The following is a 21,198-nucleotide window of genomic DNA, read 5'->3' as shown; positions in this document are numbered from 1 at the left end:
ATCTGGTAAGTAAACTGTCTCTGGGTTCTGTGAGCTACCCTAGCTTATTAGTTGAACCTGAGGAGGGCGGTCTTGGGAATCTGATTTACAGCCTAGCTGTCAGTCAAGATCAGAGGTAGCAACCTGGGCTTGCAATTGGCTTCTGAGGGCAGTTGTGCGGTCTTGAATCTCATCTTATAAAAACAGAAGGCATATAACTGCCCTTCAGTACATGCTAAATGGGGACCAGTAAGGGTGGCTGAAAAAGACCCTGATGCTGGGAAAAGGCCCTGCGTGCTGGGAAAGATTGAAGGCGGAAGGGGACGACAGTGGATGAGATGGTTGGATGGCATCGCTGACTCAATGGACATGAGTTTGAGTAAACTCCGGGAATTGGTGATGGACAGGGAGGCCTGGCGTGCTGCACTCCATGGGGTCGCAAAGATTTGGACATGACTGAGCAAGTGAACTGAACTGAAGGGTGGCTGAACCCAGTGTGGGGTAGAAACTGGGGTGCCCTGGTGGCCCTGGGTGGAGGGCAAGAGCCTGTGAGCACCCCCTAGTGGCAGCTGCTGGGACTTTGGATGGGAGAACTTCCACTTGAGGGGGGTTTACCACCTTGCCACCTGACAATAACAAGCTGCCCCAGTGACTGAAGGATATAAAATGATCTTAAGCTCCAATAGCTGTGATGTCTAGGACGATGTCAGAGAAACACTCTAATGCAGGTGGCAATGCCCAGAAGGTTTCCATATAAACATGGAAGTGGAAATGGTTTACACCAGACCGCTGCCTGCAGAATGCGAGAAGGTGCAGGAAGCCTTTTTTTACCTGGGGCGGACCCTGGAAGCACATGAGGAGGTGCTGGAGTCTACCTGGGAGTCACCTGGACAGTGCCCTACAAACTGCTCTCGACTGACCAACAAAGAGCTGTTCGGTCTGTGAATGGCAGTTCCAAGTTGAATGGACAGCATTTGTTTGGAAAGCTTCTATGTAAAGACCAGCAAATGGATACTGATTGAAAAAGGTTAAAAAGGACCAGCTTGTCTGGGCTAAATTACATGCATTTTTCCTAGCAGTGATGAAACACTGAGCTGTAGAAGCCCCCATGTTTGAGTTTTTACTGACTGGGGTAGTGGCCAATGGCCTGGCCGTATGGTCAGGCAGGAGGGCAGTGGCCTATTTAAGGATGTCCATTTGGGGCACAGTCCCATGGAAATCAATGATGACCACTTGAGGGGTGTGTTAGAGTAGGACATGTCAGTGCCTATCGGAAAAACCCCTTTCCAGGTTGGGATGACTACCTGGATCCATGAAATCTGCGGACATGGGCGCCGCAGCAACACTGAGATGGGCTGAATGTAGACAAACAGGCCTCAGTTTATTATGCTTCACAGATAACTTTTTTAACAAATTGAAGGTTTGTTCAATAACTGTATCAAGCAAGTCTATAGGTGTCATTTTTCCAAAAGTATTTGCTCACTTCGTGTCTGTGTGTCACATTTTGGCAATTTTCACAATATTTCAAACTTACACACTGGGGAACTAAAATATGTGTGTGGCTGACTTTATTATGATATTTGCTTTATTATGGTGGTCTAGAACTGGAATACACAGCATCACTGAGGTGCCTGTAGACCTCCTGTACCCTCTGAGGCCCAAAATGCCAATAACAATTGTTCTGTCTGCCAACATGAGACAGTGAGACCATGGATGTTCATGTGCCAGGTGTACTGGTGGGCAGGCTCTGAGCACAGGGTCAGGTCAGACTGATGCCAGAAACCCAGGGCTACACGGGGTTCTGACGTGAAGAGATGCCAACTCTGGACTGTGCTTTGCCGCCCTGGTGGTAGATGCAAATGCTCAGAATACTATGAAAGAATCACAACAGCAGATTCTGCACCAGTTTGGGCAGCTGACCATCAGACCAAGGAACTCACTGTGATGTCCACCGATGGACAGATATTATTCTAGATGTTTCTGTGAAGGTGTTTTTTAGATGAGATTAACATTTACATCAGTAGACTTTATGTGTAAAGCAGATTACCTTCCATAATACAGGTGGACTTCAGTTAAGACCTTAATAATAGAAAAGACTGACCTCACCAGTGCAAAGAAGGCTCTGCCAGCAGATGGCCTTCAGACTACAAACATACCATCAACCTGCTTCACCAGCCTGCTGCCCAATCCTGCCAATTGTGGACTTGCCAGCCTCCACAATGACATGAACTCGTTCCTTAAAATAAATGTCATTCTCTCTCTCCTGTTCTCTATGTTTGTATTAATAGATATACATAGATGCTGGATCACAGCCCCCACCCCCAGCTGTACCATCCAAATCATTTCCAGAGTATCCACTGGTGGCCAGACTGTCCCAGTTAAGAACCACTGTGTATATAAATCTTTCCTGTTTCTTGCCGCTAGTTTGTGGTCTGCTTCATTTATGTCTTATACATTTCTTGACAGTTTACTCCTGAATATTAAAAACCTTGTGAATGAAAGTCATGATTCATTGTCTAACTTTACTGGTATTTTAAAAATATTTTATTTTACTCATTTTTAACAGGTGGGCAACTGAATTATCTTAAACATAGTTATATATTTCACACAAGTATAATGCATACAAAAAATATATTGGTGGTGGCACTAGTGTTCCAGGCCTGCTCTTAGCGTAGGGGCCAGGAGAAGGCAGTCTTTGCTATGGTCCTTGGCTGATACCTGGGGGATTCTTGCCCACTTGCCCACCCACCTTCCCAGCCAGTCTAGGAATGAGGACACCAGATGGCAGCATCAGCACTTTTGAGAACTCAGTACTGACTTCAGGGAGCCCTGTGATATCCACATGAACTCTAGGGGTCCAGGGTCCATTGCATCAACGAGCTCTGTAGGTGATTCTGAGAAAGTAGAGTGGGGAGAACACTGAGAATGGATGGGCTCCTCCGATGGCCAACCTTGGGGGGTGGTGTTGGGACCTAGTGGGACCCTAGCATTCAGAAGCTCACCCTGAAATCTGGGCGAGTGGGCAGTGTGCACAGGTGGCACATTCTCCAGGGAGAATGACCAGCCCCTCACCAGATTCTCAGGTTCCAGACAGCAGAACAGCTTAGAACCTCGCTCCATCCCAGAAGGGAAGATGGGTTCTGGGCAGCCAGCATGCCTTCCTGGGTCAGTCACAGAATGGTCCCCAGTGGGGCTCCAAACCTCTACCGCGCCCATGTCCAGGTGTTAGGAACACTACAGAGCACTCTTCTACAGCCTTAGACCGACCCAGCCAGCCAGCGGCTCCCTCCAAAAACCAGCTGTTCTCCCCTCCAGGTCTCGGGAAGGCTGTCTTTAAGATTCTTCAGGATGGCTTGCCCAACCCCAGGGCCTCTTGACAGAGCGCATTTACTCCATCTGAGAGCTGTTTCTCAGAGCAACTGGGGAAACAGAAGCAGGCTGAGGATGCAGGTCAACTTGGAGCCCAGACCCCTCAGCCCACTCTCCTGGAGTGTGTAACTGAGCCCCCTGCCTGGCCCTCTGGGCCTGGACATCTGGCCCTGGGATCAGAGTGGGTGAGGCCAAGGCACAACCACAAGGGTGGCCAAGGCAGGCCAGTGTGAACTGTTCTTGCCCTAGAGAAACCCCAGGGTGTTGGGGCCCTGGGTCCCCACAAGGCTAAAGGGGGCCATGCAGGCCTTCCAAAGGCCCTTGGAGCCCAACGAGCTAGACCACCAGCTGAGACAGAGAAAGGTATTGTAGGAAACTCACAACCACACTCAGAAGCAGAGGATTTCTTGCCAGACTGCAGCAGGTTTAATAGCAGCCCCAAAGGTATGCCCAAGTTATAACCCCCAGAACCTACAAAGAGGACCTGATTTGGAAAAACCACCTTTGTACATGTGATTGTGGATTTTGAGATGAGCTCAATCTGGATTAAGGTGGGCCCTTGTTTGTGTTCAGCTGCTCAGTTGTGTCGACTCTTTGCGACCCCATGGGCTGTAGCCTGCCAGGCTCCTCTGTCCATAGATGTTTCCAGGCAACAATACTGGAGTGGGTTGCCGTTTCCTACTGCAGGGGATCATCCTGACCCAGGGATCAAACCTGTGTCTCTTGCAATTCCTGCACTGGCAGTCTGATTCTTTACCACTGTTACGTCCTCATAAGAAGAAAACATTATGTGAAGACAGAGGCAGGGAATGTCTCTGGTGGTACACTGGGTAAGACTCTGCCTGCCTATGTGGGGAACATGGATTCAATCCCTGGTCCGGGAAGATGCCACATGCTGTGGAGCAACCAGGCCTGAGTGCATCAACTAGGCCCTAGAAGCCTGCACCCTAGACCCCGTGCTCCACAACAAGAGAAAAGTCAAAGTACCCGTCACTCAGTCGTGTCCAGCTCTTTGGGACCCGATGGACTGTAGCCCCCAGGCTCCTCTATCCATGGGATTCTCCAGGCAAGAATACTAGAGTGGGTTGCCATTCCCTTCTCCAGGGCATCTTCCCAACTCAGGGACTGAACCCGGGTCTCCTATATTACAGGCAGATTCTTTACCGTCTGAGCCACCAGGGAAGCCCGCAATAAGAGAAGCCACCGCCAACAAGAAGCCCATGCAATGCAAGGCAGAGTAGCCCCAGCTCTCCGCAACTAGAGAAAGCCCTCACACAGCAACAAAGACCCAGTGCAACCAAAAAAATAAATAATAAAAAACAAAAAAAGACAGAGTCAGGGATTCAAGTCCTGCAAGCCACAAGCCAAGGACACCACGCCGCAACCACAGCAAGGAATGGGTTCTCCTTGGGAGTCTCCAAAAGGATCACCCCCGCTGATACCTCAATTTTTAGACTTCTGGTTTCCAATCCTATGACTTAAGTTATGTTGCTGCAAGCCACCGTTTATGGTGATTCAGTACAGGGGTCCTAGGACACAAATGCACCAAGCAATAGACGTAGGTGTTTCCTGCAAGCTCTCTTAGCTGAGAACACAGTGAGCCATGGGGGAACTGTGGCCTGCAGGTCTGGTCATGAGCTCACCAGCACCTCCCATAGCCCATCAGAGCCTCTCTCTACCCTGGCCTACCTGTGGGATCCCTGACCACTGAGGTACCTCTGGGTAGCAAATGTTTACTGTCTCTAACCCAAAGTCTGGTTTTTCCTACCACACTGACTCATGTACTTGACGCTGTCTGTGGGGTATCCCACTGTTAGGGTACCAGAAACTTTATAAGTTGGAGCTTGTATCATAGGTGAGAAAGCAGATCTCCTGGGGAGAGAGGAACAATTCCCCTAAAACCATCCCAGGATGGTACAGGACACAAGCCACCTGGCAGGCCTGTCCTCCTCTCCCAACCCTGGAGCCAGAGGGCAGATATCAAGAGTTTCTGTAGCCTGGGTGACTCAGTTTATCCATCACTGCAACTCAGCACAGAACCCCGTCTTCCATGGCTTAGCCTGCTTTTATAAAAAGCAACAGACGGCAGGTGGCCAAGCAGTACCGCCTCTGCCTTCTTGCCACAGAGCAGGCCGGCCATGCTTCTCCACCCTGCAGTCAACCATTGGTTTTGTGGGTGTCCTGGAGCCAGCGCAACACGTCTGACAAGCCAGTGCCTTTCCGGGCACTGATTTCTATGGTGGTGATGTTCTGCTTGGCGCAAGCAATGAGGTCCGGGAGCCTGATTAACGACTTTATCTCTTCTGTGGTCATGTAACAGGGCAGGTCACTGGAGTGAAAGCAGCACGTATCAGAGTGGGATGCCAGAAGCCCACCCTAGCCACCACTGTACCCCTCCCAGCCACCAATGATCTACCCTCTTGGCTAGCCTCCATAGGCGCTCCACCCCGGGGCACACCTGCACTCCCGCTCACCTCACAGACACATACGTTTTATTGAAGAGAATCAGAACTGATGCTTCTGCAAGTTCTTCTGCCGATAGGAGACCCAGGAGCTGCACACAGGATGCTGAGAGCTGGGTGGGGTTAGAGGCATCTACCACGAACTGGAAAGAAGTGAATGGAGATTAGGGCCCCCCTGGGATGAAATACCATCCTTGCCAAATCTCTATTCACATCACAAGCCTGGCTTAGGAAGAGCAAGGAAGGCTTCAGGAAAAGCAGAGGGGAGCAAACTATGCAAGAATCACTAGTGTTATCTGTTTCCACATACACGGAAATCGCTCTACTTGTGCAGCCATTACTTTTACAAGGAAGTGTCCCAGAACTTGGGGCATAGATTTTGACAGGATGGGATGAACCAGGCCATACATAATTAAAACATAAAACATACAAACACACCCGCAACAGTAAGACAGTGAGTGGATGACACAGTTATCTGCAGAGAAGAAATACTCTCTTCAGCAACCCTTCGGTGAGCTTTCACGTCTGCCTGTGAGCAGCAGCATTAGGGAGCAGCTGGTGTCCCAGAAGGAAACAATTCTGGTCGGGGCCATGTTTCCTTGACTAGCAGAGCTGCCTGGAAACCCAAATTCTATCCCAAAGTGAAACTGGGGGCTAGACAACACTGAAATGGGGACTTTCTTCCCCAAAGGAAGGGCAAAAGACTAGGACCTACCAGGAGAGAACGACAGTTTCCATAGTAACTGGACCAGATGGGGCCCATGCAGCCGCCCAGCTCCCGGATGGTGATCTTTTTTTGAGCCACAATATCCGTTAAGTTGGTACCCACCTGTGGAAAAAAACCAAAATGTAGAGACCACCACAAGAGCTCTCCCACTGGTAACTCCTGGAGAGCAATGTGCCCAACCCTTTACACTGCGACCTAACCACCAACATAGGTCTTCTAAAGTGTTTAGGCTCTAAGGCAGAACCCACAAGGGAGGAGGTCTAAAGATGCTCCCCGGGGAGCAGGACCCACAGGGCTGGCTGTGGCCGGGGGCACCAACACCCACCAGAGGGATTCGCCCTGTGCGGGGAGCAGCAAACTCAATCCGACCAGTGGTGAGGGACAGGAGGCTCCGGATGCCCTGCGACTCTGTCCGGGCGGAGCCAGGCTCCAGGCGGTGACACCCACCACCTCCGGAAAGGTGTCTTGAACACACCAACCAGTGAGACCCCTGCTTCCATTTAAAGGAACCCAAAGCTCTGCTAATCGCAAGGGGACACGCTTCTCCTAAACCTTCAGGAAGCCTACCGTGGGCCGCGTCGGGGGCGGATCGCCCAGGTCGCCCTTCCCATCCCGGGAGCTCAACTGTGCGAGGCAGTCAAGGACTCGAGTGGGGCCAAGGAGGGCGCGCCGGCCGGACCCCGCCCCCCGCCTGAGCGCCCCCGACGCACCCCGCCCAGCTCGCCACCACCGCCCCTCGCATCCCCACGCCCCTCCGGACCCCCTACCCCACCACCCAGCGCGGAAGGATAGTCTGCAGGCGTTTCACCAACAGCGTCTTCCCCACCCCCGTGGCCCCCAGGAGGAGACACATCCCGCTTCCGTCTCCACTCGCCAGCCTTAGCTCCGTGAGCCACGCAAGGCCCACCCTCAGCTCCGCTCTCATTGGATAGACTCCGCCGCCGGGCAGCTCATTGGCTCCCGACTCTAACCGTCTCAGTAGGCGCGGTCTAATCGGCGCCCAGCGTCTGGGGAGAGCGGAAAGACCCGCCTCCCCACGGCTCGCGGGGTGGCCGGCGACGTGCGCGTGCGCGCGTCTGAGAGGCAGGCGGAAGCGGAAGTCGGGGGCGCGCCGGCCAGCAGTGGGGAATCGCAGCGGCGTCAGGTTGGGGTCCCTGGTCGCCATGGGGCGCGGCAGTGGCACCTTCGAGCGTCTCCTAGGTAACGCGGCCCCAGCTCCCCGGTGGGAAAGACCCCCGCCCCCAGTGCCCCCGGGAGACCGCCGCGCGACTCGGGCCCTGGGCGGGCGCGCAGGCGACGTAAGGCCCGGCGGTCCTGGACCCAGGGCCTGGAGCCGACCGATTGAGTGAGGGTCGGCGCAGGAGACCGGCCAGGAGCTTGGGGAAGTAAACAGCCAGCGTCTGGCCAAGCGGGCCTCACGTCCTGAGTCACGAGAATGGATGACTCAGTGAAATAGTAAAGTCTCAGTAGACCCTCTCTCCCCGCCAAAAACCTAGGTTGCGTGGGATTTGGGGATTCTGACCCATACGTGGGCCCCAAAGGGTGGAACCAGCAGTGTCTTCCCTGGGACCTGCCAGCTCTTCGGAGCGCTGCTTCCCCAGGGATCCAGCCCCGCGCCGTATGTCCCCACTGGGTTCCGGGAAGAAGCGCGGGTGCTAAGAAGGCGTTTTCTCTGTTGGGGTGGAAAGCTGATCTTTCTGAACCTCCTGGAAGTCACAGGTTTTAGGAAGGAAAAATCAATGTTTATGACAAGCTCACTCTCCTTCAGGAAACTGTTCTGTGTTTGGGACAGGCGCTCTGGGTAGTGGAATGGTCAGCTTGAACCTGGCCTCCTTTTTTTTCAAATGCGATTTCAGAGGGACCTCAGATGAGGCCTCTTCGTTGCTCATTGAATTATCTGGGCTGAGGAGCTCAGCTCATGAGATGGTTCAGCCCTTCAGCGATCAATCCAGGAGTCACTGTCAAATCCTTTTTGATCTTCTGTTCGACTCCAGGGACCATGGTCCTGACTGAACTGGGGGAGCAGCCCCTGAGCTGCTCATCTGTGTGTCTGAGGCCACAGTGACGTAGACTAGAGGTGGTCGTTGGAGAATCCTCCTGGGCAGGTCAACCCTGTCTGCACTCCACAAAACACTTTGAGGCAGAGGACCAGGGTCTCTGCTGTATGTCTCTCCAGCAGTGCCACAGCTGAGAGCTAAACAAACAGGCTAAGTGTCTGAAAACCAGGGACTCTGAGGGATGAGGCAGCAGAGCTTAGTGTTGAATTCTGGCTCCACCTCAGCAAGCTGTGTGATTTCAGGCCTAGTGACTTTACCTCTCTTCACTTCTCACCTAGTTTCTTTGTCCGCAGAAAGGGTGGAAATATCCCTTAATTCTTAAAGTTGTGTGAGAGTTGAGTGAGTTCGCGTAAAGTGTTTGGAACAGCACTTGTGTGTAAATAGCCCACAACGTCTTTCAAGAAGGACAGTGCTTTCCACGATTATTGTCAGGTGTCAGGAGGATGGGCACGTAGTTTTCCGTTTGGTCCAGATGTCTAAAATGGGAAGGGGGCAGTTCCTCCTGCCTGTTGCTGAGCTGGGGGTCCAGTTAGGGGATCACCCAGCAGGATGAGCCCCTATAATGGTGCGTTTCTGCCTTAGACAAAGCGACCAGCCAGCTTCTTCTGGAGACTGACTGGGAGTCCATCCTCCAGATCTGTGACCTGATCCGCCAGGGGGACACGCAGTAAGTGCTTCCTCGGAAGCAGTGGGGTGGCCGCACTGTGGACTGGGGTTGCTTGGTGCCCACTCATTTTCCAAGATCCTGCCCTGATGAAAACTGAGCATGTTAGGCCCCAATGGAGTCCTGTGTGGTCTGTGTTCTAGGGCTCTTGAGATCTCAGAACAGTTAAAAGACTTTCTCTGTACAGTTTGGGATTGCATGGTTACCTGGACATTTGCCTAGGGGGTCTCAAGGACCAGATAGCCAATGGGCTTTTCCTCAGTCTTAGAAGTTGTTTTCTCTTTTTTTTTTCCCCCCTCTGTTTGCTTTTACCAATACCTTTTTTTCTGTCAGGGCAAAATATGCAGTGAGTTCCATCAAGAAGAAAGTTAACGATAAGAATCCCCACGTGGCCTTGTACGCCCTAGAGGTAATCAGACCCTGTCCTCCACTCAGCCCTGGTCGGGGTGGCAGTGATGGGCGCACTGCCAACAGTGGAGGCACCAGGGACAGCGGGCTGGAATGGGCTGGGCTGGACTGGACTGGACTGGAGCAGTACTTCCATTCTTCCACCTGAGGCTGACACGTGTAGGCCCTGAGGTTGACTCCGTTGTCTGTCCTTGGTGATAAAACATGGAGTTAAAAGGAGCAGGTGTAGCCCTGGCTGCTGCTTGCCTTGAAGACTTCTCTGTGGGCTTTCCTATCCAGCTGGGTGGTCAGAGGACCCTGTTGAGGCCCATCTTCTTGTGGGGAAGGTGGACCTGTCCAGGAGGTGGAGTTTCTGCCCTGACCAGCAGCTTAAGTCTTCCCTCCCCTGGTGTCTGCAGGTCATGGAGTCTGTGGTGAAGAATTGCGGCCAGACAGTCCATGACGAGGTGGCGAACAAGCAGACCATGGAGGAGCTGAAGGAGCTGCTGAAGGTGGGTGCTCTACAGGGAGCAGAGAGGCCCGTGCAGGGGGTGCGCCACCCCAAGGGCTTCTTGGGGCTTTGCTGGCACCTGTGTCAGAAACAGTGCCAAGGTCTAGGCACAAGGGCAAGTGTTTGTGATCCCTGCCTGGAGAGGTCAGGCCTTCCCAGAAGCTAGCCAGGGCTGCATCTGGGACTGCAGAGGAGACCCCACTCCTCCTGCAAGGTGAGGAAGACTTCCTAGGAGGCAGGAGCAGAGTCTTGAAGGGCAGGGGATGCTCACTGAGCAGCAGAGAAGGTGGGCAAGAGCAGTGTGCGTGTGGCCATGGCAGAGCATGTGAGTGGAGACTTGGGGTCCCCAAAAGACTTGCATAGAGCCAGGAGGCACATGAGTTTGATGTGTTTGTGGAGGCAGAGCTGGGGAAGAGCCAACAGAGAAGGGATGCCAGAGAAGTGGGCAACCTGCCCCCCTCCCCACCTGCCAAGGCAGAGGAGGGAAAGTCCTTCAGGGCCTCAAGGGGTCATCCGAGCAGGCCAGGTTTGCTGCCCAGCTGTAGGGATTGTGATGTGGGCAGTGACACCAGGAGGTTGTGTGATGTAGAGTGGGGTGGTGCAGCCATTCTTGGAGGTGAAGGGCATCCCACAGAGCTGAGGCCGCCCTAAGTCACCTCGGGGTGCAGCTCTGGCACCGACTCCACCGCCACTGTGACCTGGGCCTGTTGGGCGCCTGTGGGCCTCGCAACCTGGAGCCCATCTGAGGCTGAGCTGACAGCGGGACTTTTCCAAAGCCCTGACTGGAGGCCTGGCCAGCCCCTCCTCTGTCCTGGGTGACAGGGGAAGAATTAGAACCTGCTCTCCTTGTGTGGGCATGATTGTGTCCTGTTCACACGGCACGGGGTCTGAGTCCTTGGAGGGCCGGGGCTACCTGGAGAGGGACCCACTGACTGGACCCAGATTACGAAAAAGAGCAGCACCTCTGGCACGTGAGCTGTGGCGGGCGTCTCCTTGAAGCAACTTTCTCGACCCACTGTCCTGAGCGTTGTGTGTGTACATCATCGAGAGAGCTCTAGAAATGGGATTGGTTGTGCTTTAATCTGCTGGAGGTAGTGGCCTTGTATATGAGGAACTTTCTGGAGCTATTCGTCCCACCTCTCCGGGCTGCCTATGACTGGAAGGAGGGAGCTGGCTGACCATTCGTCTGCTCCCTCGGCCCAGGCTCGGTTGGCTCTGCCTGTTGGTGGCTGGCCTTAGCCAGCCCCAGAGTGGGTCACAGGCTGAGGGGCTCCCTAGGTAGTCAGGGTCCTGTAGGGCACAGGGGTGAGATGAGGAGAGACAGGTGGTGATGGGACAGTAGGGGTGGGAGAGCCTTCACTTGAGGGATTCCCCAGGTTCTCCCAGGCGGTTAGAGACCGGTGCAGGCCCTGAGTCGACAGACAGGGGGATGGATTTGTCTTTGGGGACGGGGTTGCTGGAGGAGGCCTGGATCTGGGGAGTGGGTCCCTCCATGGCCCCAGTGCCCTACTTGGGGGACCGGCCCCATGTCGTTGGGGTCTGCCAGTTGCTTCCTTGTTCTGAGATATCTCTTTGGTACCTCCATCTCCTCATCTTCCTTCTTCCCTTGCCTACAGAGGCAGGTGGAAGTAAACGTCCGGAACAAGATCCTGTACCTGATTCAGGCCTGGGCACACGCCTTCCGGAACGAGCCCAAGTACAAGGTGGTCCAGGACACGTACCAGATCATGAAAGTGGAAGGTGAGTCACGGGGGTGGGGGCGAGAGGGTCCAGTCCCGGGCTTGGGATGCACCATCAGGAGTTGAGGGGCTGCCCTGCACCAGGTGGGCCCAAGGGAGGCTGTGCTGGGGGCAACACTGTGCTCTGGGCACAGTAGACTTGGAGAGTCTGAAGCGGGGCCGTGGCAGCTAAGACAGTCGTCTTCAGGCCCAGTGTGTGTTCCTCCCTGTTGTTGTGCCTGTGGAGAGATGTTGGGGTTCTGGCAAGGAGAGCGGTGGATTCAGGCCATGTTTGGAAGATTTCCTGGTGCTCCCACCGGGTGTGGGCGTGAGGGCAGGCTGGGTCCTCTCCCACCTATGCCGCATGGCGGGGCCAGGTCTTCTGACCCCAAGATGAGCCACGGAGTGGGAGCAAGAGCCCTACCTGTTGGTTGCAGGGTGGGCAGGACTGTGCAGACACTGTGTGATGAAGGACCCATCCAGGTCAATAAGCTGGTCTCAGACTCTCAATTCCTGAACCTCAGACATGAGAGAGAAGAGAACATCCAGAGTTTATGGAAGGAATTTCCGGGCAGTCCACTGGTTAAGATTCTGGACTTTCACTGTCAGGGACCCAGATTTGATATCTGATTGGGGAACTAAATCCCACAAGTCACACAGCATGGCCAAAAAAAAACCAACCGAAAACAAAGACTTACAGGATTTCAATGGGTCTATGTCTCAAAAAAAAAAAAAAAAAAAGCTTGGGAACTCTGGTTTAAAAGCTCTGGGAAGTGTGGTTGGCTGGAATGCAGGCCAGGAGCCAGATGGGAGGCCCAGGGAAGACCCGTGAGGCCTTGATGTGGTGGGAGCAAGGCTTGGCTCTGTGTGTGGTCCCCAGGACTGAGCGGCCGTGTGGAGCCACCCCAGCTGTGGGGCAGGCTGGCTGAGCTGCGCCCCAAGACATGCTTGTGCAGTGTGAGGTTACTGTGCCTGCTACCTCAGGCTCTGGGCCTCTTCTGTCTGCTCGGGAGGCAGATGCCAAGAACTGGGATGTGATCTCTGGAGGCTTCAGGGCTGATGGGTAAGGACAGGTGAGGCTGAGGGCCTCACACACCAGGGCAGCATTCAATGGTAACAGGGGCTTTCTTTCTCCAGGACACGTCTTCCCAGAGTTCAAGGAGAGCGATGCCATGTTTGCTGCGGAGAGAGTGAGTTCACGGGGTGCTGGGTCCAGGAGTTAGGCTGCTTGCAGGAGGCAGAAGGGAGACCCTGGGATCTGGGCTTGTTGGGAGCAGGTGAGCTGCTAATTGATCTCAACATGAGAATACCCTTTAAGTTTAGAATATGCAGCTTTGTCTGCAGGTTGAGGAAGGAACCTGGTTGAAGGTGCCTTAGGGTTGTGGTTCCAGTTAAATACTTCCATGTCCCCAAAGCTATGGGAAGTCTTACAGGCAGGTCTTTAGAAAGAAAAGACTATTTTGGAGGGAGATCCTTCCTTGAGTCATGTCTGCAGTGGGTTGGGCGCAGCCCCCTGCAGCCCCTGCACCCCTTGTGGAAAGCGGGGTGGGGAGGGCAGGCATGTGTGACCTGACTCTGCCCGTCCCCAGGCCCCTGACTGGGTGGATGCCGAGGAGTGCCACCGGTGCCGGGTGCAGTTTGGGGTCATGACCCGCAAGGTGAGTGCACCTGCCTCAGGGAGGACCCCAGCGCCCCACCTGGCCGGGACAGACCCCAAGCCTCCCGCTGTCATCACAAGGCCACTGTGCCCATAGCAGGCCCTTTCTCTCTGGACTGGGACCTGGCAGTGTGGGGATTGAGGTCACCTGGGGTCTGTATCCAGTGGTCAGCGCCCTCAGGCAAAGTTCAGGCAAAGCTGCACTCCTGGGGAATGCAAGCACCCCATGCCCTGGGGTTTGGGTCTGCATTGCTTCGGCCAGTAGCCCCCTGGCTGAGTCTCAGCTGATTTGGCTTGTCTAGCTTGGACCCTCTGTCTGCTCACTAAAGCCATGGCCAAGGCTGGGGCCTGGGGCGTCTGAGCAGACTCCCCAGACTCATTGTCCAGTAAAACTTATTAGGACAGCTTGTATGTTCTTTTGTGAACTTTTTTTCTTAATTTGACTACTTTTCCTCAAAGTGGAGGCTTTAGTTGAGAGCTTGCGCGTGTGTCCTGTCCCCCAGGGCCTTTGTGGCCTCCCAGGCTCACCTTCTGCCTAACCCAGCCTGGGAGGCCCAGCCTGGCACTTCCTGCAGCGGGTGGTGCTGGGCAGAAGGTGGGCGTGAGGAGTGGCTGACCAGGCCTCCCTGACCCACCCCATGTCACAGCACCACTGCCGGGCGTGTGGCCAGATCTTCTGCGGCAAGTGCTCTTCCAAGTACTCCACCATCCCCAAGTTCGGCATTGAGAAGGAGGTGCGGGTGTGTGAGCCCTGCTACGAGCAGCTCAACAAGTGAGTCCCCTGGGACACTGGAGCTAGGGCAGTGCCAGGCAGGGCCCCTAGGTCTGAGTCCTGCTGGCCAGTTGCTTGGGTTTGTTTATAAAGTGTTGGGAGAAGAGACACAGGAGTTGTCTAGAGACCTTCACCTCACAACAATGAATTGCCTTTCTGTAGCCCCATTGACTACATGATACACACACACACCCCAGCCAGGCTTGTGTGCCCACAAACACCTTGTATCCTGAACCAGTCAAGAGTGAGCCGCAAGCACCCTGTTCCTCTCCTCTCAACTCCAATGTGTGCTTCCCACAGGGAACTTTTCCCACGAGACTGCTGGTAGCAGTCGAGTTGGGGCATTTGGCATCAGTGTGGTTAGTCCCTGTTCAGGGTTCCCAAATCCCAGTAACGTCCCATGGTGGTTTGGTCCTGTTAGGACCCAGCCGCCTTCTCAGCGTTCTAACCTGGTGAGTTTCAGCCTCTTTTTCTTTTGTGACAAAGACATTGCTGAGGGGCCTAGGCTGTTTGAGGCACATCTCTGGGTTTGGGTCCAGGGTTTCCTTGTGGTGACAGTTGGGCTCTGTGTGGCTGGCCCAGGAGCCCGTGTTGTCCATCTTCCCGGCATCAGAGATGGGATCTGATCTCCTGGGGAAGTGATATCTGTCGGCCGCTCCACTGGGAGGTCTTTTCTGTGGAGAACTGCAGCGTGGTGGGCGTTTGAGCCCCGTTTCCAGGAAAGGGGCTGTCTTTTAGGCCAGTGAGTGGGCCAGGGCCCTGCAGCCCACAGGTGACAACTGGTTCGAGGGTCCAGCTTTTCTCTGGAGTGTGATCTGTGGAACCCCCGCCTTCCTTCCCTGAGGGTGTCAAACGGGAGCCCCAGGCTGTCCAGGAACACATGGGGGTGGGATGTGTTAACCCCGGCAACACGTGGCATCCCGTCTCCTCCAGGAAAGCGGAGGGGAAAGCGGCCTCGACGACGGAGCTGCCCCCGGAGTACCTGACCAGCCCGCTGTCTCAGCAGTCGCAGGTACTGCCCGGGCCTCTGGGGGTGCCTTGACCCTTGGCCCCGCTAACCCTGTCCTGTCATCCTCAGCTGCCCCCTAAAAGGGACGAGACAGCCCTGCAGGAAGAGGAGGAGCTACAGCTGGCCCTGGCCCTGTCCCAGTCGGAGGCCGAGGAGAAGGAGCGGATGGTGAGCGGGGGGCAGCCTTGCTGAGTCTGGGAGTGCCCAGGTAAGTGCAGAGTGCACCTTGTCACCTTTCTCTTGGGCATCCCGCAGAGGCAGAAGTCGGCCTATACTGCGTATCCCAAGGCGGAACCCACACCCGTGGCCTCCTCAGCGCCCCCCGCCAGCAGCCTGTATTCTTCGCCTGTGGTAAGCCTGCCCTTCAGTTCAGCCCCAATGGCTTGGACCCCCTTCCTGTGGGATGGGGGGGCAGGCGACTGTGCCTCAGCAGGGATGCTTGAATCTCCTGGGCAGGGGCAGAGGCAGCCTGGTGCCCACAGCTCCCTGCTCAGGACCGCAGTGAAGCGGAGGACACTGCAAGGGCTGCAGTCCTGTCGAGACCCTGGCGTCTTCCATACCCCCGCAAGCGGGAGGAGGTGGGGACACCTTGGGTCAAAGGTGCTCTGTTTTTTTAGCCTCCTGTGAGGCCGTCACAGGTCTGTTTGCTGGAGGTGGACTGAGTTCTCTCTGTAAAAAGGAGGAAGGTGGCAGGTGGGGCAGAGGTTTAGAAAGTCATTTGCAAACCCTGCAGGGCACTGTGGGTGGAGCTGAGAGAAGCCCTGCCAGTTGCCCACTCATCCCTGTGGTCCATGGGAGGGCTGGTGGGGCAGCACCCTGCGTCCCATCTACGGTTATGGAGCCCCTTGGCGCTTGGACAGGCTTTGGCCAGTCTGCAAGGTCCACTCTCACGGCTACATCATCCAGGCCTCTCCTCCGGCCTGTGGCCTCTCAAATCCACCATGTCTCCACAGAACTCTTCGGCGCCTCTGGCTGAGGACATCGACCCCGAGGTGAGGATACCCCAAGTGTGGTGCTTTCCCCTCACTGCCTCCTGGCCCTTGGGAGTGACCCCCTCTTGCCTGTGCAGCTTGCGCGGTACCTGAACCGGAACTACTGGGAGAAGAAGCAGGAGGAGGCTCGGAAGAGCCCCACGCCGTCCGCGCCAGTGCCTCTGACAGAGCCCACGGCCCAGCCTGGGGAGGGACACGCGATCCCTGCCAGCGTGGAGGTAAGGGGCCACTCTCAGGCTTCGGACTGTGGTCCCTTGGGAGAGGGACACCAGGATAGGCAGAGATGGGAGTCTCACTGTCTGGTCTCTTCCAGACTTCCCTTCCAGAGACAGACCCTCAGGCCATAACTGCAGCCGGAGCTGCCTTTAGTGAGGTAAGCCATGACTCCTTCCTCGGGCTAGGGGCAGACTTGGCCTCCCAGAGTGCAGAGCGCCAGGCTCATGGTGACCTCCCAGAGGTGGGCTGTTGCCGCTTACAGCTCTCCATTGAACATCTATGGGTTGGCTGTAGGCCCTGCTCAGCTCCTTGCTGTCTATCCCGAACAGGTTGGAATATTCTGGGGCTCTGCACTTTGCTGCCCAGTGGAGTAAGAGGCCAGGGCCAGGACAGCTTCGTCTCGGCCACACGGTGCCTGTGGGCAAAAGCCGAGCCTCCCTGGGTCTCTGTTTCCTCCCTTGTGAACCGGGTGCTGAGGGCGCGTCTCGCAGACCCCCCAGGAGGACCCAGTCAGTCTTGCAGCAAGCTCAGAGCTCAGCACCTAGCTCAGCCAGACAGAAGGACCCTGTCCCCACTCGGGCCGTGGGTGTGGGAGGTGCTCAGGCAGACTCCCTGTGCCCTGGCAGCAGTACCAGAATGGGGAGTCGGAGGAGAGCCACGCGCAGTTCCTGAAGGCCCTGCAGAACGCCGTCACCACCTTTGTCAACCGCATGAAGAGCAACCACGTGCGGGGCCGCAGCATCACCAACGACTCGGCCGTGCTGTCCCTCTTCCAGTCCATCAACACCATGCACCCCCAGCTACTGGAGCTGCTCAACCAGCTGGATGAGCGCAGGTGTACGTGCCACGCCCCCCCACCAGGTGTCCCTCCAGGGCCTCGGGGGCTCCCATCAGGGGCCTGCCACGCCCGCTAGGGGCAGTGGGTACCTTCTGGGCCAGGCATTATCGCACCTGGGGTGGTGTGGGCAGGTCTGCCCGAGGGACCTTGGGCTCTGCACGAGGGAGTCCCAGTGGCAGGTGTCCCACTGAGCACAGTGAGCTGGAGGGAGTGTGTATGTGTGTGTGTCCACATGTGTGCATGTGCGTCCACTAGCCCTGGAGCCTCTGTGCCAACTGCACCCGTAGACAGGTGCTCAGCTGGGCCCTGCCATTTCCCAAGCCAGGCTGGGTAACTTGTGTTCCAGCCAATGCCAAGGCCCCCCAGCTCGCCCCCTCCCCACAGTGTACTACGAGGGACTGCAGGACAAGCTGGCACAGATCCGTGACGCCCGGGGGGCGCTCAGCGCCTTGCGGGAAGAGCACCGGGAGAAGCTCCGCCGTGCAGCCGAGGAGGCCGAGCGCCAGCGCCAGATCCAGCTGGCCCAGAAGCTGGAGATCATGCGGCAGAAGAAGCAGGTGCGGTGGTGGCCTGGCCCGGCCATGGGGTGCTGGGGCCGGAGGCGGCCCTGACGCCTACCTCGTGGTCCACAGGAGTACCTGGAGGTGCAGCGGCAGCTGGCAATCCAGCGCCTGCAGGAGCAGGAGAAGGAGCGGCAGATGCGCCTGGAGCAGCAGAAGCAGACCATCCAGATGCGGGCCCAGATGCCAGCTTTCTCGCTGCCCTACGCCCAGGCATGTGCCCACCATACACCCCAGTCCCTCAGGGCACCCTGGTGACGGAGAAATGCCCTGAAAGCTGCCTGTCTGTCTCTAGCTCCAGGCCATGCCTGCGGCGGGGGGCGTGCTGTACCAGCCCTCCGGCCCAGCGAGCTTCGCGGGCACCTTCAGCCCGGCCGGCTCAGTGGAGGGCTCGCCCATGCACACCATGTACATGAGTCAGCCGGCCCCAGCTGCCAGCAGCCCCTACCCCAGCATGCCAGCAGCCGCAGCAGGTAACGGAGTGGGTGGGGCAGGAGGGTGTGGGGCCAACAGCCAAGAGGAACCCCAGACCACTATCCTGTCCTTCTTTTGTTATTTTAGTGTGATCGCAGACTTACAAAACAGTTGGCAGAGCAGTACACAGCACTTTCCAGATTCACGCTCTCTCCCCACGCTCACCGACCCAATTTAGGGGGAGTGGCGGGTGTGATACCCTTTACTACTAGAGGCCTCAGTGCATTTGCTAAACCAGGATGCTCCCCAGGGCCTGGGCACAGGTGCCAGACGAAGAGCCCTGAGGCCCTGGTGTGACTGCATCCACGGCTGGCTGAGCACTCACATGGTCCCAAGGCCTCATTTGTGCCAACAGGAAACCCGTCACCTGTTTAGCTGTCCTTCCTCTTAGAACGTTCCTTGGTCTTCCATGGGGTTTTGTGACACTGACTTCCCAAAGACCACTGGCCTGTCATCTTACACACCACCTCTCATTTGGGCTGTGACTGGTCTTCTGAGAGTGTGATGTTCTGTGGGTACTTTCCTGTCTTTGTTGATTTCACTTACTATATTCTTTTGTGAGACCGTGAAACACAAGCTTTTTTCTGTAACCTGCAAGGAAAAGGGAAACTCAAACTCCCGTCCCTACCCAATCCTCAGAGTTCTGAGCTCCCTCCTCTTTGCTTGCAGACCCCAGCATGGTGAGCGCTTACATGTACCCAGCAGGGGCGGCTGGTGCACAGGCAGCCCCGCAGGGCCCCGCAGGGCCCACCACCAGCCCAGCCTACTCATCATACCAGCCTACTCCCACGCAGGGCTATCAGGTAGGTGGGGAGGCCGCCCCTTCCCTACAAGGCCCCTGGGCCCAACCGCCTCCCATCGCCCTCTCTCCTCGACAGAATGTGGCCTCCCAGGCCCCACAGAGCCTCCCAGCCATCTCCCAGCCCCCGCAGTCTGGTACGATGGGCTACATGGGGAGCCAGTCAGTGTCCATGGGCTACCAGCCTTACAGCATGCAGGTGAGAGGCTGTCGGGGGGCCTCAGATGGGAGGAGCAGGGCCCTTGGGGGTGGGAGTGTGCTGGGCAGGTTCCACGCTCTACTCACCGCCCCACGTCCCCTCCACTGCCTCCCTGCTGGTTGGCGTTTACCTGGTTACAGAGCTGCTTTCTTAGCGTGGGGTTTCACTGTCCGCAGAATCTCATGCCGACCCTCCCCGGCCAAGACGCGTCTCTGCCGCCCCCACAGCAATCCTATATCTCAGGGCAGCAGCCTGTGTACCAGCAGGTGAGCCTCTCCTGGGACCACTGTGGATCGTGACAGGGGACAGGCTTCACTGTGGACCCCCATCTGCAGTGGGGCTGCACTGGGAAGCGCAGCCGGCATGGGCCAGGACAGCTGCTTTTCAGGCAGGACCAGGACAGACACATAGCAGTAGCTGTTGGGTGTCAAAACGAGATGTTTACTTAAAAGCCCAAGGTCCCATCTACTCAGCTCCAGAAACATGAATCCGGAATGCCTGGGGAGGGGGCTCTACTGGGGACAGGAGGAGGACAGGGAGTCCATGATGACTGGAGGAAGGGAAGGAGTCAGGAGCGTGGGCTTGAGGGGCCTAAGTACTGGGCCAGGGTGGTTTGTGGAGTGTTCTGGAGAGGAGCTGGTAGAGGATGCCGAGGCTGGGGCTTGGAGAGGGAAGACAGACCACTGGCCTGTGTGTCCCCCTGCAGATGGCGCCCTCCAGCGGCCCTCCTCAGCAGCAGCCCCCAGTGGCCCAGCAGCCCCCGGCACAGGGCCCGCCGGCACAGGGCAGCGAAGCCCAGCTCATCTCGTTTGACTGACCCTGGCTGGGAGCTCCCCGTCTAGAGTAACACTATGGTTCTCCAGAACCGCCACCTCCATCTCTAACTAGTGTGGTCCTCCCGCCTCGCTCGCTCCCCTCTGCGTGGGCGGGGTGGCCCTTCACTCCGGCCCTCCTCCGTCTTTGTCCTTGCCTGCCAGCTCCTGGTCCCCCTAGGCCCCATCCTTGTCTCTGTCTCCTTGAGTTGGTGTCTCACTCCTTTCCCCAGGGCTGGGCCTCGGGGAGGAGGGTGGAAGGGAAGGACCTTCCCTGAGAGGAAGCCCCCAGCCCAGTATGTCAGGTTCTATGAGGGCTGGCCAGAGTGGGGTCTCTGTCCCACACAGCTCATGCCCTCCCATCCCCACCCGGGAGACCTTGAGGCCATGGTCTGTGACTAGTGTGAGTGCTCCCCAGAGTTCTCCAGCATGGCCCCCCAGGCTGTCAGCAGGGATGCTCCTGGCCTTCATAGGAAGGGTGGGGCCTGTCTCCAGCTTCTCTGCTTCTGAGCTGCCATCTTTTCCAGTGCCCTGAGTAGACGGAATGGAACAGCGATAATAAAAATTTCTTTCAACAAGTATCAGGGTGTCTGCTCAGAGGGAAAGTGCTGGGCAGCTGTTTCAGTTCTGGGTGTGTGTGTGTATGTGTGTGTGTGCCTCCTCACAGACCAGCTGCCCCTCGCCCCAGGCCTAGCTCCACAGGAGTCTGAACTGGTGCACTGTACTTGGCCTTGAGATGGGTTGTCTTCCTCCCTGAGATTGAGCACCAAGGACCTGTGCCCTCTCTACTCAGCTGACTCCTGGGAGAGACGTGTGGCGCCTGGACTCTAGTCTGAGTCTGCACTGTCAGAATTGTAGCCTAGAAGAAAATGTTTGTGACAACATAGACTCACGGCCTCTCACATCCAGGGTTCAGTACATTTCATAAACTAAGTGTGCAAACCTCTTGGGGACTCTCCTTGTTAGCTCTTTTATGAAGTGATGCAGTAGTTTAAT

General features: G+C 56.3%; 2 protein-coding genes across 5 annotated transcripts; one reads left to right on the top strand and one right to left on the bottom strand.

The window, feature by feature from the left end:
• Nucleotides 1–2,115: 2,115 nt before the first annotated feature.
• Nucleotides 2,116–7,408, bottom strand: ARL16 (ARF like GTPase 16). Of its 3 annotated transcripts, none has more exons than XM_088829250.1 (4): nt 7,305–7,408; nt 6,526–6,639; nt 5,838–5,953; nt 2,116–5,677 (listed from the first exon to the last, which is right to left on the bottom strand). In XM_088829250.1, exons 2-4 carry the CDS (start codon nt 6,571–6,573, stop codon nt 5,506–5,508), a joined length of 336 nt encoding a protein of 111 aa, XP_088685376.1. In that variant the 5' UTR covers nt 6,574–6,639; nt 7,305–7,408; the 3' UTR covers nt 2,116–5,505. The 3 variants fall into 3 exon arrangements, with proteins under 3 accessions (XP_088685376.1, XP_055264315.2, XP_055264317.2); XM_055408340.2 differs by lacking the exon at nt 7,305–7,408 and adding an exon at nt 7,105–7,262; XM_055408342.2 differs by lacking the exon at nt 7,305–7,408 and adding an exon at nt 6,863–6,990.
• A 181-nt stretch (nt 7,409–7,589) lies between these two features.
• Nucleotides 7,590–20,783, top strand: HGS (hepatocyte growth factor-regulated tyrosine kinase substrate). 2 transcript variants are annotated; one of them, XM_055408325.2, is made up of 22 exons: nt 7,590–7,737; nt 9,177–9,261; nt 9,592–9,667; nt 10,065–10,157; nt 11,773–11,896; nt 13,012–13,064; nt 13,464–13,532; nt 14,179–14,303; nt 15,237–15,315; nt 15,382–15,480; nt 15,568–15,663; nt 16,266–16,304; nt 16,382–16,522; nt 16,618–16,677; nt 17,150–17,357; nt 17,743–17,915; nt 17,991–18,131; nt 18,214–18,391; nt 19,062–19,195; nt 19,271–19,390; nt 19,567–19,656; nt 20,097–20,783. In XM_055408325.2, exons 1-22 carry the CDS (start codon nt 7,701–7,703, stop codon nt 20,205–20,207), a joined length of 2,331 nt encoding a protein of 776 aa, XP_055264300.2. In that variant the 5' UTR covers nt 7,590–7,700; the 3' UTR covers nt 20,208–20,783. The 2 variants fall into 2 exon arrangements, with proteins under 2 accessions (XP_055264300.2, XP_055264299.2); XM_055408324.2 differs by having other exon boundaries at nt 17,147–17,357.
• Nucleotides 20,784–21,198: the final 415 nt, after the last annotated feature.

This window comes from Moschus berezovskii, chromosome 20 (genome assembly GCF_049115385.1).
Source record: "Moschus berezovskii isolate FMDL1 chromosome 20, NW_MosBer_1.0, whole genome shotgun sequence".
NCBI lineage: Eukaryota > Metazoa > Chordata > Mammalia > Artiodactyla > Moschidae > Moschus > Moschus berezovskii.
Note: the sequence above shows the minus strand (reverse complement) of the source record. Positions and strands in the feature narration are given on the sequence as shown.

What these genes read in the sequence shown, in the direction of transcription:
- HGS (XM_055408324.2), top strand. Translation starts at nt 7,701, where the DNA reads ATGGGGCGCGGCAGTGGCACCTTCGAGCGTCTCCTAG. An exon ending in CCAGATCATGAAAGTGGAAG is followed by an intron (nt 11,897 to 13,011) that starts GTGAGTCACGGG and finishes TTCTTTCTCCAG; the next exon opens with GACACGTCTTCCCAGAGTTC. An exon ending in TGCTACGAGCAGCTCAACAA is followed by an intron (nt 14,304 to 15,236) that starts GTGAGTCCCCTG and finishes CGTCTCCTCCAG; the next exon opens with GAAAGCGGAGGGGAAAGCGG.
- ARL16 (XM_088829250.1), bottom strand. Translation starts at nt 6,573, where the DNA reads ATGGGCCCCATCTGGTCCAGTTACTATGGAAACTGTCGTTCTCTCCTG. An exon ending in GAAACTGTCGTTCTCTCCTG is followed by an intron (nt 5,954 to 6,525) that starts GTAGGTCCTAGT and finishes ACTTCTTTCCAG; the next exon opens with TTCGTGGTAGATGCCTCTAA. An exon ending in CTGATTCTCTTCAATAAAAC is followed by an intron (nt 5,678 to 5,837) that starts GTATGTGTCTGT and finishes CTTTCACTCCAG; the next exon opens with TGACCTGCCCTGTTACATGA.